This window comes from Corythoichthys intestinalis, chromosome 21 (genome assembly GCF_030265065.1).
Source record: "Corythoichthys intestinalis isolate RoL2023-P3 chromosome 21, ASM3026506v1, whole genome shotgun sequence".
NCBI lineage: Eukaryota > Metazoa > Chordata > Actinopteri > Syngnathiformes > Syngnathidae > Corythoichthys > Corythoichthys intestinalis.
This window is the reverse complement of record NC_080415.1, coordinates 34,446,418-34,462,194: the sequence shown is the minus strand read 5'-3', so window position 1 is coordinate 34,462,194 and position 15,777 is coordinate 34,446,418. Positions and strand designations below refer to the sequence as shown.

Genomic DNA, 15,777 nt, shown 5'->3' with positions numbered 1-15,777 from the left:
GAGGCAGGTTTACACAACGGTATAAAAAAAAAAAAAAAAAAAACGTATTGAAACCAAAAGTGGATAAATCGTTCAACTGACAAGAGTAGAGATGTCAGGAACACACTCTCATTCCAGCAGAAATATGATCATACGAAACGCTTTTCCGACGAACCGCTGCAATCCAGCCATCCGTCTTACCTTCGTGATCTGATATTTGGTCTGCCATGCAGGAAAACGCTGAAAAGTGAGTCCATTTTTCCTAACCCCTTTTTTTGTCGTAGAGACGCTGTTGCACCCGGTAACGCAACAATAAGCACCCATATTTTCTTTCTAAAACACCGAAGGAGTTAGCTTAGCACTACCACACGTTACAATCCGCATCCAAACAATGACGTAGTACGTCCCATTCCCTATTTTTGAGTGAACTTTATCATTCGCGTCTTTTTCTGTTCTTTCTTGCCACTTTGATGTCCGGTGACGGAGCAACCATGCGGAAACGGAAAAAACTTTAAAGAAAACACGCTTCGAGAAGTCATAACGAATGACTCAAAACACTAAAACAGCGACGCGCGCTTTGTAAACAGATTGATGTAGTCGCTGTTTTATGACGTCACGCGAGAGCTAAGGAAGTGTATTGTGGTCCGTGGTTTTCAGGGATAAGCCGAATTTACATGGAAAACTTCATGTTTTTATCTGATTTGAACAATTAAACTATTCGAATGGATTCCGGTGCGATTTGAAAGAAGACATGCGGAGACGGAAGAGCACAGTTCGGCATCATTAAAAGTTTAGAGTGGAAGACATGTCAGGTATGAATGACTAATACTGCTTCATTTTTGCGAAATTTCTAAATTGAGCAGGATTTGTGAGTTTTTATAAATGATGTTCTGTCCTTTTTAGACTTTGTGTGCGATGACTACTCCGTTGTTTGGCCCATTCTTTTGTCGTCTTGATGTGATTTCTTTTAAACAGGGGACCAATCCATTGTTATGATATATTTACTAGGGCTGCAACGGTTCAGTTAGCCCACGGTTCGGTTTGAACCTCGGTTTTTCGGATCCCGGTTCGGTTTCGGTTTGCGTTTTGCTTTTTTTTTTTTTTTTTTAACTGCCTTTATTTTGCTTTTATAAAAATGAAATAAACACTTAAAATGTAAACATTTTCGACTGTTAAAATGCCTCTTAGCTCTTTGGCTAGTGTGGTGACTGGCTACTGAAATACACACACAGTAGAAAAAAAGTTACTTGGCAAAGTAACTGGTGATACCTTTCATGTTTTTTTTTTTTTTTCATAAAAAAAACAAAAAAAACAAAAAAAAAACGTAAACTTTGCTATGTTTGGAGGTCATTTAATGTTGTAAATCAACCGTTAAAGTTGATAAAATTGCTCCCGTTTTTGCATTAGTTCCCTTCTGTCTACTTTCGACATGTGAAAATTTTAAAACTGTTTCATCCTTTAAAGATAGACTCAAGTCAAGATTTTGCCGATTTTGGAGTATTTTAGATAAAAAGTGGCTTAAGTTTGCTCGGAAGGTTTACTGCAGGGGTCATGAATTAAAAATCCTGTGGGTCTGAAATTAAAAAATTACAACAATCTCAGGTCCGGAAATATTTTTAATGCTTCTTTTTTTCCCAAAAATACAAACGTATCGTTACGTGGCTATGCTCATAATTACAACATTAAAAAATGTAAATAAAATATAAAGAATAAATTTATAGTAAGTAATGAATAATATTTAATAATAATTAATTAGTAATAAATAATAAAGTGGTCATATTGAGCCCTTGATTCCGCTATTTTTTGAGAATGGATGGCAGAGTTCATAGGGAAGCTTTGCGAAAAAGCTGCGTGCTTAGTCTCATAGTGCCTTTTCAAATTGTTGCTTTTTAAAAGCGCTACCGTTGTTCGGCCATTCCTTACGACGCGACGAAACGTCTACACAACACTCAGTGCGCTTGCACATGCATTCGGATGCATACATCGGTCAGAAGCGGCGTGAAGTGGAACAACATTTATTGGATAATTTAAACTTTTTTAACAAATAAAAAACTGTAAAGGGGGGCGTGCAATATTATTCGGCCCCTTTACTTTCAGTGCAGCAAACTCACTCCAGAAGTTCAGTGAGGATCTCTGAATGATCCAATGTTGTCCTAAATGACCGATGATGATAAATAGAATCCACCTGTGTGTAATCAAGTCGCCGTCTAAATGCACCTGCTCTGTGATAGTCTCAGGGTTCTGTTCAAAGTGCAGAGAGCATTATGAAAACCAAGGAACACACCAGGCAGGTCCGAGATACTGTTGTGGAGAAGTTTAAAGCCGGATTTGGATACAAAAAGATTTCCCAAGCTTTAAACATCTCAAGGAGCACTGTGCAAGCCATCATATTGAAATGGAAGGAGCATCAGACCACTGCAAATCTACCAAGACCCGGCCATCCTTCCAAACTTTCTTCTCAAACAAGGAGAAAACTGATCAGAGATGCAGCCAAGAGGCCCATGATCACTCTGGATGAACTGCAGAGATCTACAGCTGAGGTGGGAGAGTCTGTCCATAGGACAACAATCAGTCGTACACTGCACAAATCTGGCCTTTATGGAAGAGTGGCAAGAAGAAAGCCATTTCTCAAAGATATCCATAAAAAGTCTCGTTTAAAGTTTGCCACAAGCCACCTGGGAGACACACCAAACATGTGGAAGAAGGTGCTCTGGTCAGATGAAACCAAAATTGAACTTTTTGGCCACAATGCAAAACGATATGTTTGGCGTAAAAGCAACACAGCTCATTACCCTGAACACACCATCCCCACTGTCAAACATGGTGGTGGCAGCATCCTGGTTTGGGCCAGCTTTTCTTCAGCAGGGACAGGGAAGATGGTTAAAATTGACGGGAAGATGGATGCAGCCAAATACAGGAACATTCTGGAAGAAAACCTGTTGGTATCTGCACAAGACCTGAGACTGGGACGGAGATTTATCTTCCAACAGGACAATGATCCAAAACATAAAGCCAAATCTACAATGGAATGGTTAAAAAATAAACGTATCCGGGTGTTAGAATGGCCAAGTCAAAAGTCCAGACCTGAATCCAATCGAGAATCTGTGGAAAGAGCTGAAGACTGCTGTTCACAAACACTCTCCATCCAACCTCACTGAGCTCGAGCTGTTTTGCAAGGAAGAATGGGCAAGAATGTCAGTCTCTCGATGTGCAAAACTGATAGAAACGTACCCCAAGCGACTTGCAGCTGTAATTGGAGCAAAAGGTGGCGCTACAAAGTATTAACGCAAGGGGGCCGAATAATATTGCACGCCCCACTTTTCAGTTTTTTATTTTTTAAAAAAGTTTAAATTTTCCAATAAATTTTGTTCCACTTCACGATTGTGTCCCACTTGTTGTTGATTCTTGACAAAAAATTAGAATTTTATATCTTTATGTTTGAAGCCTGAAATGTGGCGAAAGGTTCAAGGGGGCCGAATAGTTTTGCAAGGCACTGTATGTCCGGGAGGGAACAATGTAACGCGGGTCAAGCGTTGCAAATAAATTAACGAAGCCCGCCGTGTGTTTTCACTGGTGTCATCTTCGAGGTTGTCCTGCCCTGAGAAAGTGATATCTGTGGGTGATGCAGGCTGATGTGCCGGAGTCATATTATAAAAGTGTTGCCATTACCATGGGGAACAAGCGCCGAGCAATGCTTGCAATTTTTTTCCCCATTATTTTCTCTCCTTGCGCATTGTAGTCCACGGTGAAACCAAAATGTTGCCACACCGCAGATTTGAAAGAAGCCGGTGCTTCCTCAAAATTCGGTCTCTCCACCGCTCGCCATAGCTATTTCTTTCTTGTTTCACTTTCACTTCGCTCGTACGCGAGAGAGGGCGTTACTCGGCTTCTATTACACAGGAGCTTGACAGCGTTCCGACATTTACTTGCGGGGCGGGAATTTCATAACAGCGGTGCTTCATGTCACACACAGGCACACAAAGCTCGATCAATTCATTCCACAAGCGTTCGGAATACATAAATTGCAAAACCAAAAGGGCGCGGTTCATAAAGGCGTATTGAACCGTACAGTGCGAACCGAACGGTTCGGTTTTGAACCGCAAACCGTTGCACCGCTAATATTTACTGACACTGGCTCACAATCAGTGCATTTTTTGACCATATACATGTATATGGCGGGTACAAATTCACAATTAACAAAGAACACCCAAATAGTGACCATAACAGTTATCCTATTTGGCTCACAACGGACGATCTTTGAAAAAAAATCCATATATCGGGCCGATATATCGGTAGACCTTTATCAGAAAGATAATCAGCGAAGCATTGAACATACTATTACTGTATATTACTTCATAATGGCTTGAAAAAATTCAATTTTTCGACCCGATATCGGTGGACTTTTAATAATAGACATCAAATCCGTTTGAACTGAGATGAATGGCATTGAGAAATATTTTTTTACAGCTGTTGTCAATGGCAGCCAATGATATACTGTACTACCCTCGACATACGAACACCACATGCGATCCTTTTGACCTCCGACGTAAAATTTGACCCATCATTTTTTTCGACACATGACGACATGCTTGAATGATTAATGACAGCATCGGAATTACAGTGTTTTCTCGCAAGACGGACGGACGCACAGTGGATTTTCTTGTGAGAGAAATCAACATGGGTTCCATGAAGGTTGGTGCAGGTGGTGAAAAACGGCAAAGCGTGATGCTTATTATTGAAATTAAGATGGAAATGATAGAAAAATATAAGTGTGTGCGTCAGTATATGTCTACGTTCCCGACAGTCCTCCTCCGACCTCCGTTCGCTCGTCTTTATAACTTAATGTGACAATTATTATTATTGTAGCATCGGCAAGGAAGTCGCCAGAATATTTCAGAACTTGTGCAACACAACACAGCTACTGTCCGCTGTAGCCGACGCCCAAAAAAAAAAAAAGTAAAAAGTTCCTACTCTTATGCAACTGTCTCACCCTCTTATTCGTGACATGGTGCGTTCAGGAACAGCATGCAAAACACAGGCGCCACATTCGAACCTGTTTCGTTACATTATATTGTCTTATTATGATGACGATTTGTATTTATAATTTGTTTTGCTATGCTTCATTGCTAATTTTGATTGTACCTGCAGCATTTATTAAGGATTTAGCATTCAGTGGAATGAAAAAGTATCTGAAAATGTTTAAAATTCTCACATTTCTGCATGAAATCACCATCAAACGTGATCTTATCTTTGTCAAAATCACACAGGTGTAAAAACTGTCGACTTTAACTAAAACCACCCAAATATTTTTAAGTTTTCATATTTCAATGAGGATAGCATGCAAACAATCAGAAGATGGAAAAATAAGTAAGTGTACCCTCTGCCTAAGGAGACTTAAAGAGAACCAACTTTTACCAAACAATTTAAGTCAGGTGTGTGCCCAATCACCGATGAGTGGTTTAAAGCTGCCCTGCCCACTATAAAACACACACCTGGTAAGAATTGTCTTGATGAGAGGCATTGTCTGATGTGCATCATGGCTCAGTCAAAAGAGCTGTCTGAAGACCTGCAATTAAGGATTGTTGATTTGTATGAAGCTGGAAAAGGATACAAAACCATCTCTAAAAGTCTTGATGTTCATCAGTCGACATTTGGAGAAGTTGTTTACAAATGGAGAGAGTTTGGCATTGTTGCTTCTCTCCCAAGGAGTGGCCGTCCACCAAAGATGAAGCCAATAGTTCAGCGCATAATACTCAGCGAGGTAAAAAAGAACCCTGGAGTGTCTGCTAAATACTTACAGAAATCACTGGCACAGTCCAATATCTCTGTGCATACATCAACTATATGTAAAACTATGGCCAAGAATGGTGGTCATGGGAGGAAGCCAGTGCTTTCTAAAAAAAACGTTGCATGTTTAATGTTCGCGAAAAGGCACTTGGATACTCCACAGATGTTTTCGCAAAATATTTTGTGGACTGATGAAACCAAAGTTGAATTGTTTGGGAGTAACACACATTATTTGTGGAGGAAAAATGGAACAGCTCACCAACATCAACGCCTCATCCCCGCCGTGAAGCATATTGGAGGGAGCATCATGATTTGTGGCTGTTTTGCTTCCTCAGGGGCTGGACAACTTGCAATCATTAATGAAAGAATCAACTCAAAAGTTTATCAGGATGTTTTGCAGGAAAAACTGAGGCTGTCCGTCAGACAGTTGAAGCTAAAAAGAGGAAGGATGCTGCAACAAGACAATGATCCAAAACACAGAAGTAAAACAACTTCAGAATGGTTTCAGAAGAGCAAAATACACATTGTGGAGTGGCCAAGGCAAAATCCAGACTTGAACCCCATTGAGATGCTTTGGCATGACATAATAAAGCGATTCATGCCAGACATCCCAGGAATCTGACTGAACTACAGCAGTTTTCTGAGAAGAATGGACCACGTTTAGTCCTGATCGATGTGCCAGACTGATCTGCAGCTACACAAAGCGTCTGGTTGAAGTTACTGCTGCCAAAGGGGGGGCCGCAAAATAATAAATGTGATGGTTCACTTACTTATTTCCCCCCTTCCATACTATCCTCATTAAAATATGATAACCTATAAATGTTTGGGTGGTTTTAGTTAAAGAAGACCGTTTTTTCATCTGTGTGATTTTGAGAAAGATCAGATCACATTTGATGGTGATTTTATGCAAAAATGTGAGAAATTCCAAAATGTTCAGATACTTTTTCATACCACTGTAGGTTTATGGGCTGTGGAACAAAATAATTGAATTATGACGTATTCTTATGGGAAAATCCTGCTCTACATACAACCATTTCGACTTAAAAACCAGGTCCTGAAACGGATGAAATTTCTATGTAGAGGTACCAATTAGGGCTGCAGCTATCGACTATTTTAGTAATCGAGTATTCGACTGAAAATTCTATCGGTTAATCGGATAAAACATTTTTTTAGCTAAGGAGCAATTTTAATATACATGAGAAAACAAGACATTTCATCTAATATTAAACCATTTTCAGTCAATCAATGTCTTTATTTTCGATTGTTGAAAACAGCCAACAATTGCATCTCAGAAGTGACTAGAAAAAAAACAACTTTTTTACTGTTTTCACTCAAAAACCTCTAGATCTTATTTAAAAAATCGTATTTCTTACCTAAAAATTTAATTACGCTTGATAACACACTAGGGCTGCAGCTATCGATTATTTTAGTAGTCAATTAATCATTGAACTAGTTAGTTCGAATAATCAAGTAATCGGATAAACATGAAAAAAATTAAAATACCTGAGCTGGGCCTCAAACGGTATAAAAAATAAATAAATAAGGCTCTACATATGTACAACAAAAGAACAATTGGCTAACGTACATAGCAAAAGTCCACTAGCTTAAATGCTATTAAATACTAACTTTTATTTCTTTTTGTACAATGCTCTCAACAAATAGTTCCAACACATATTCCCACAAAAATTGGCTGAATATACCTTCAAAGTAAATTACGAATGCATTAAAAAACATTAGCTCAAACAAAAACCTGGCTTATGTTGGTCTTAACAGGGAGCAGCTGGATTTGGCCACGTAAAATGAGGCGACTAGAGGGCAGTGTATCCACCCAAATAAATTGAAACTTAAATGCAAACACTTTCAAAAACAAACCATTACAACGCCACTTTAATTAAACGAATACTCGAAGCAGCAAATTTTAATTCGAATATTTTTTTCTCATCGAATACTCGAGTGAATCGATTAATCGTTGCAGCACTAGTACTAATGTAATATTGAAATGACAGTGGCGTGTTGATTTCCTCATACTTTTGCGCCTCCAAGTGACGTCCGCTCCCACGTTGGATGTCGTCGTGACGATCAGAGAGACGTGGCAATGTCAGACTGCAGGCCGCCGCCTGGCCGACGTGGTGCTGGCGGTTGACGTTACCGGGTCGGATGACGGCGGAGAGGAACAGAAGCTAAGGGGGGAATTCGGGTAGGGCATCGCCTGTGGCAGTCGACGACGAAGACTTTATTTCATCACGTGTTTTTTTCAACTCAATTCCCATCTGTCAGGGATGACGGCGTGCTGTTGGAGCGACTGGACGCTGAAAACACCGACCCCTGCGTCCTGACAGTGAGCTGCGGCCGCGCCGCCGTCGGCCGCCTGATGATCGTCAGCGAGGCCCGGACCATGGAGGTGTACCTCCCCTCTGGGGAATACTGTGCGACGGTCCGGGGTGAGAAGCAGGAGCACATCCAGCAAGGCGACAGGTTTGCTTGTAGTACTCATTGGCTGCCATTGACGACAATAGCCGAATAAACGAATGGGACGTGTGTCAATGTCAGAAGGTTTTGGAAAGAAATGTCAAGTGATAGTATCTTGTTATTTTAGTTAGTTTTTTGTATTTTAGGTTTTGCAGCCAGCCCTCAGTCAAAATACCGTATTGGCCTGAATAAAGACAGTCCTGATTATAAGACGACACCCTCTTTTTCAAGACTCAAGTTTGGGAAAAAAAAGACGTTTTGAACACCATATTAATTTTTATACAGAAAATAATTACAATACATCTGAAACAAATGATTATAACTATATACCGTCATTTTCGGGCTATAAGCCGCTACTTTTTTCCTTCATTTTGAATTCTGCGGCTTATAGTCCAGTGCGGCTTATTTGAAGTTTATTTGGGTTAATAGGTAACAATTTATTACAAAGCGCCATCATAAAATTGTCATAAGACAGTCATTCATACTTATGACAGTATCATGGGCATTACTGAATGCTTATGTTGTGAAGTGACATCCGGCAAATTATGTCAATAACTCAATTTATGTCCAGCTTGGATCTTTTACATCCATTCAAAAGTGAGATAATTTGCCGGATACCACTAAATGACATCTGTTATAAGCATTCATAAATGCTCATGACAGTGTCATGTCATAACTATTAGCACACGACATGAATTTTGATTGTATATACATCTGTAGCGCTGCAATGCATGCTCGGAGGCATGTTGGACAACAACAGTGTTGACAACAGGTGGCAGAAGAGGTTGACAGTGATGGCAAAATTAAACTTCTTGAAGTAATGAAGCTTTGCAGCCAATTGGTTCAAAGTGATTGGTATGACGCCGATGTCAAATAAAGTATTACTGGTTAATATCCTTTTCGTGTAAATATCCCATAATACATACATACATACATACTACAGGACAGCTGCGGCTTATAGTCCGGTGCGGCTTATCTATGAACAAATGCCGTTTTCGTGCCAAATTTGGTGGGGGGCGGCTTATAGTCAGGTGCGCCTTATAGTGCGAAAATTTGGGTATTTGAGAGAAAAAGCATGTTATTTTGCCTCATTCAAATCTTAATATCTGAACATTTAAATATGTAAACTAAAGTGCAATCACATTCGTAAATGTAAATAAATCTATTGTAATAAAACAACAAAATTGCCATAACTGCATTAATTATCTGAGTGAAGTCTAACTGTAACTGTAGTCTTGAAACAAATCTGAATAAGGCAAAACATTGCAATAAACTAATGCAAACTGGTTAAACTTGAGAATAGCTGAGATCTGTCATGACAGAACATCGCTTCAATGATATCTGGCGCCATCTAGCGTCGTGAATGGGTATAACGTCTAGACCGCGAATAAAAGACGACCCCCACTTTTTCAGTCTTATTTCAATGCAAAAAACACCGTCTTATATTCGGGCCAGTACGGTAGATGTCTGTTGCCGTCTATGGCAGCCATTGACGTCATAATAATCTTGATTATTTCCTATTTGTCCTTGTTTATTCAGAGGACCATTCTACAGAAAGCAGCTCAGCCTGGACGCCGCGCCGTCGTCCTGCGACGTTAAGGTGAAGAAGCGCGCTAGTTCTGTTGGAACTTCAAGGATTGGTTGTTAATGGGTCAAACCTTTGCACGCTCTCAGCTGCTCTCTCTTTCGAGCGGAAGCAGCGTAATGGTGCGTACCCTAGTGGTAGGACTGCGGCCGGCGGCACCAAGCCGTCCTGAAGAAAGCGCCATCGACTTGCAGCGCGTCCAAAGTCTAGTGGACGAGATTGGCGCCGGCCTCTCACCGGGGGCTCGGAACCTCATGGACATGGTGCGACTCCAGCAGAAGGTCCGTAGCGTTTAACTCCATTTGAATGATGGACTTTCAGAAGTTAGGTTACGTAGCTGACTGGCACGAGTGTTGTTTTCGTCAACGATGACTCTAACGGAAATATTTTGTCAACGAACATTTTTTTCATGGCGATGACGAGACAATAATGAGCTAAATACATGTCTTTGAAGATTAAAACGTAACGAGACGAATGAAATTCGGCATAGTTTCCGTTACGTTAGCCTGCATTGTAGCAGTGTCTGGTTGTGTCACTCATGTGACGTACGCCACCCCCTCCCACCACACACCAGTGTCCCCTCCATTTTCCAGGCTTGCACACACACGATAAAATTTGTTTTTTAGGCCTACATGACTGTTGTGATATTTTAATAAAATTTTGGTTTTTTTCAGGTCATTAATTATCAGACAGAAGCAGCACGGCAAAACGCCACGCTAAAAAAATAAGTAAAAAAATCAAAATGGCTTACCTCTTCGGGGCAGGCAATGGATCAGGATTGTCGATCTGGAGGACCATGGCCCCCAAGAAAATGTTTACTGCATATGAAATGTGATTGGCTTCACCTTGCTGTCGTTAAACTGGTCTTTTGGACATCTGCACAACTTGATCCATTGTTCACATTTTTTCCCCTCTGACTTTTTGGCCTCGGGAAACGTATGAAGAAAACATTATATGTCGTAATGTCTAGAGTCGTTTCTACAAGTTCCATAGCAGCAGTGTTTGATCGGAAGGTTCTTTTTAAAAAAAAAAAAAGATTACCGGCAGAAAACAAGCAGTATTAGCATTGGTTGTATGCGAGCGCACTTCTATGTTGACCCTCTTCCGGTTCACGATGGTGATGTCACGCAGCCTTGCAGCCTAAAAATAGCATTCGTGCAGTATGCTATTGGTGTTTTAAAGTCAAGCTCAACTAACTCCTGTATTATCATTTTTAGCACGCAGAAACTGCTGGTGTCTGATGCGCGCCTGAGTTTAGCTCAAACGATATGAAAAAAAATTAATTGATTATGGCTAACTTGCATAGCAAACGTCTGCTAGCTTAAATGCTATATAATGCTAATTTTTACAAGATTGTTTCTAATGCGCACCAGATAGTTTAAATTTATTTTAAATCTGGCGATGTCCCTTTAGGGGCTCCTTATGATTATGGCGGTCTTATGATATTCTTTTGTCGCCACTGTCAAAAAAACGTGTTACCTATTAACCCAAATAAATCAACAAATAAGCTGCACTGGACTGCAAGCCGAAGAATTCAAAATGACGGGGAAAATATAGCGGCTAATAGTCCGAAAATTACAGTTATTTAAAATATTGTACTGTTTTCCTGCTGAGTGTATTATCAGGAAGTTGGCGTTGTCCTAGTAGAAGCTACAATATGTGCTCGTCTGTCAATGTTCATTCCAAATTGTTGGAAACCTTTATTTATTTATTTTTTAAGTATAACTTGAATTTTACAGATAAAAACATTTTGAGTAAACTGACTAAAACTAGACAAAGGCAAACACATTTTGAAAGGAATAAAATATGACTAAGATTAATATGTATTATCGTCCAAAAGACGAAGAGGAAAATTCAAAGGGCTGCCAACAACAACAACAGACTGACACGTGGCAGCTTGACACGAAGGTCAAGCGTTTAACGCCGTTTACGTGATTGGCGTTTAGGAGTTAGTTATGTAGCTGTCCCACACGCAATTTGGCGGACACACTGACACGTGGCATCTTGACACGCTGTCTCTATATTCTTTGTTTCCCCCTCAGAACCAGAACAGCTTCCTGCCTCTCCTGATGGGTGGGGGGTTCTTGTCGGCGTTGGCCCGGGCACCGAATGTCGGGAGCGCCTTTGCCGCGCAGGTAGTTATAAAATAAAATAAGCTGCAAATATTTGTCTACACAATTTTTCTTCATTGTCCATTTGATATCATCAGCCCGAATCGGACTCCGTAGCGCCCGGAAACCGGGCGGCTTCAGCAGAGATGCTGTGCGACTTCCTGAAGGGCCGACGGGACGGCGTGGGCTCCGCTCCCCCTGAGGTGCTGAGGGAGCTCTGCGGTCAGGTGACGCGGCTCCGACTGGACCGGGAAACGATGCCGTAAGTGGAGCGTCAAGATTTTTTGGGGGAGCCTTTAAAAATTAACTGTTTTTACTAGGGGTGTGTATTTCCTCATATCTGGCGATACAATTCGTATCATGATTCACGATATTATGTTTGAATAATGTACGGTTTTCATTATAACATTTTCTCTTTTTTTTCGTGCAAATCTGCTTAAATGCAGGGTTCTAAATACTGCGTGCCTCGGTTTTGTCAGTCAAAGCCAAAATGAGCACAAATTTCAGACTTATAAAAGGATTAATCCGAGCAACGACAAGAGGGTGATTTACACAAACATCCACTAGGATTAGTGTGATGGTGTTGTTACTTCAGCAGACAGCAAGGCAGTGCTGCTGCAAGCTGCCAACTACTGGACAGGAGTAGAAGTGCAGCTACCGAATTGTTTATATTCACCAAAAACACACGTGTAAGGATCAATACAGATTTTGAACCGGTACGAGAATTGGGTGACGTAATATCGCGATATACAATGGGGCAAATAAGTATTTAGTCAACCACCAATTGTGCAAGTTCTCCTACTTGAAAAGATCAGAGAAGCCTGTAATTGTCAACATGAGTAAACCTCAACCATGAGAGACAGAATGTGGAAAAAAACTGAAAATCACATTGTGTGATTTTTAAAGAATTTATCTGCAAATCATGGTGGAAAATAAGTATTCGGTCAATACCAAAAGTTCATCTCAATACTTTGTTATGTACCCTTTGTTGGCGATAAAAGAGGCCAAACGTTTTATTCATTTATTTATTTTCCCTTCAGGCATGACAAATCCAAACAAGCATTTATATGTGTTTTCAATTAATTCAACCCGAAAAGAAAAGGGCTGACTGGAGAAGCCGAAGCTTTTCTGTAACTCTTCACTCTTCGCTTGGTGAAAGGAAATCAACTGTGGGTGCAATTATTAGAAAATGGAAGACATACAAGACCACTGATAATCTCCCTCGATCTGGGGCTCCATGCAAGATCTCTCCCGTGGCGTCAAAATGATAACAAGAATGGTGAGCATAAATCCCAGAACCACACGGGGGGACCTAGTGAATGACCTACAGAGAGCTGGGAGCACAGTAACAAAGGCTACTGTCAGTAACACAATGCGCCGCCAGGGACTCAAATCCTGCACTGCCAGACGTGTCCCCCTGCTGAAGCCAGTACACGTCCAGGCCCGTCTGCGGTTCGCTAGAGAGCATTTGGATGATCCAGAAGAGGACTAGGAGAATGTGTTATGGTCAGATGAAACCAAAATAGAATTTTTTGGTAGAAACACAGGTTCTCGTGTTTGGAGGAGAAAGAATACTGAATTGCATCCGAAGAACACCATACCCACTGTGAAGCATGGGGGTGGAAACATCCTGCTTTGGGGCTGTTTTTCTGCAAAGGGACCAGGACGACTGATCTTTGTAAAGGAAAGAATGAATGGGGCCATGTATCGAAAGATTCTGAGTAAAATCTCCTTCCATCAGCAAGGGCATTGAAGATGAGACGTGGCTGGGTCTTTCAGCATGACAATGATCCCAAACACACAGCCAGGGCAACAAAGAAGTGGCTTCGTAAGAAGCATTTCAAGGTCCTGGAGTGGCCTAGCCAGTCTCCAGATCTCAACCCCATAGAAAATCTGTGGAGGGAATTGAAAGTCCGTATTGCCCAACGACACCCCCAAAATATCACTGCTCTAGAGGAGATCTGCATGGAGGAATGGGCCAAAATACCAGAAACAGTGTGTGAAAAGCTTGTGAAGAGTTACAGAAAACATTTGGCCTCCGTTATTGCCAACAAAGGGTACATAACAAAGAATTGAGATTAGAGCTGAAACGAATACTGGAGCAACTCGAGTAACTTGAGTTTAAAAACTGATCCGAGTAATTTTAGTCATCGAGAGGAATCGTTTAATTTTGCTGGCTCTAATCATCACGTTTTGCCCGGACTACTTTTAATGCGGGACAACGCGCTGACATCACATGCGCAGAGGAAGAAGCAATTAAAAAAAATACCTTACTGCAGCAGACAGACGTTACAAACTGCGCTAACGTTGCTAAAAACTACGCCCGCATGTCTGGTACGTGTCATAGATATCACATGTACAGTAGGTAGAACTAGATGCGAAATGACCGACTTGGCGGCAATAAAACAGCCGCCATCTTAAAGCAGTACATTTCTCAGTGCTCATAAATAAGATTAACGTTACTGTCACTCGCTCTCGTAACATTATCCCTGTGGTGGGCTAGGTTTCTATTTATTATGACCACTGTCGATGCGTGGCTAACTCTTACATACAGGCTTTATCTAATCTGTGAAAACAGCGCTTTAGAGTGATTAGGGGATAAAAACTTAATAATGCTAACTGTCAATTTTAGCCCAGTAGTTATTTCCGAAATAAAACACCAAGTAGCACTGGTGCCTAATGTGCTCCAATACAGCACAGCATTTATTTTGAACACTGCGAAAACTCAAAATCCTATCAGGACTTACAATTTAGACTAACTTAAAACTTAACTAGAACTTATAGCTTGACACAAGTGGAAATTCAATTGAAACACATGGGGGAAAACACCTAACTTTTAAGTGATGTGATTTTTTTTTTTTTTCTCATAAGATCTAAAAAAATTTTGAGTGAAAGCAGTGAATTAGTCTTTTTTTTTTTTTTGTCACATTTGAGACGCAATTGTTGGCTGTTTTCAACAAAGTACATCGAAAATAAAGACATTGGTTAACTGAAAATGGTTCAATATTAGTTTAAATGTTTTGTTTTCGCATCTATATATATAATTGCTCTTTACCTAAAAAAAAAAAAAAAAATGTTTTATCCGATTACTCGATTAATCGATAGAATTTTCAGTCAATTACTCGATTACTAAAATATTCGATAGCTGCACCCCTAATTGAGATGAACTTTTGGTATTGACCAAATACTTATTTTCCACCATGATTTGCAAATAAATTCTTTTAAAATCAAACAATGTGATTTTCAGTTTTTTTTCTCCACATTCTGTCTCTCATGGTTGAGATTCACCCATGTTGACAATTACAGGCCTCTCTAATATTTTCAAGTAGGAGAACTTGCACAATTAGTGGTTGGCTAAATACTTATTTGCCCCACTGTACATGCAAGAAACCCCCTCAAACATCTCACAGCTGAAAGTATTCTGCGTTTAGTAGTGGGGCTAACTTTCTTCATAACGATGTCAAAGACTGGTCGATGGCTACAAAAAGCGTCTCACTGAAGTTATTTCATTTTTTTTGCTGGCAGTTGCCCCGGCGACAGTCGTGCCAACCCCTCGACGGACAAAAGCCGGTTGTAGTTTCGGCGCCACAAAGAGCTCGTTGATAACATCGGCTCGGACTGGAGCGCTAAAGGTCGCCGCGCAATCAAAATCCTAAGAAACGTGCGCTTAAAAAGACAGCTAGTGTGAGTCGTTTTTACTTTTTGTGTGTGTGCCGACACGTGTGTGTTGTTGTCGATGACAAATTGTGATTTATATGCTGACTTGATTCGTGTGCCGACAGTGAACCACCAGTTTTCGTGCTCATGCTAAAGCCACTTGTTAAAAAAAAAAGACTATTTTGACGT

General features: G+C 40.6%; 2 protein-coding genes across 5 annotated transcripts in view; one reads left to right on the top strand and one right to left on the bottom strand.

Annotated features, from left to right (window-relative positions):
• asb3 (ankyrin repeat and SOCS box containing 3) overlaps window positions 1-579 on the bottom strand; it is an 88,894-nt gene extending 88,315 nt beyond the window's left edge. The window contains exon 1 of the mRNA XM_057826146.1: window positions 181-579. The gene's annotated coding sequence lies outside the window, so the exon portion shown is untranslated. The remainder of the gene's footprint in view (window positions 1-180) is intronic.
• c21h10orf88 (chromosome 21 C10orf88 homolog) overlaps window positions 1-15,777 on the top strand; it is an 84,390-nt gene that overhangs the window by 64,049 nt on the left and 4,564 nt on the right. For 3 of the 4 annotated variants that reach the window (XM_057826156.1, XM_057826159.1, XM_057826160.1), the window contains exons 2-7: window positions 7,810-7,963; window positions 8,044-8,241; window positions 9,775-9,835; window positions 9,910-10,101; window positions 11,863-11,955; window positions 12,030-12,193. In XM_057826156.1, coding sequence (XP_057682139.1) covers window positions 7,810-7,963; window positions 8,044-8,241; window positions 9,775-9,835; window positions 9,910-10,101; window positions 11,863-11,955; window positions 12,030-12,193 — 862 coding nt within the window. Of the gene's footprint in view, window positions 1-273; window positions 792-7,809; window positions 7,964-8,043; window positions 8,242-9,774; window positions 9,836-9,909; window positions 10,102-11,862; window positions 11,956-12,029; window positions 12,194-15,777 lie in introns of those variants that run through there. The other variant, XM_057826158.1, reaches the window with a different exon arrangement.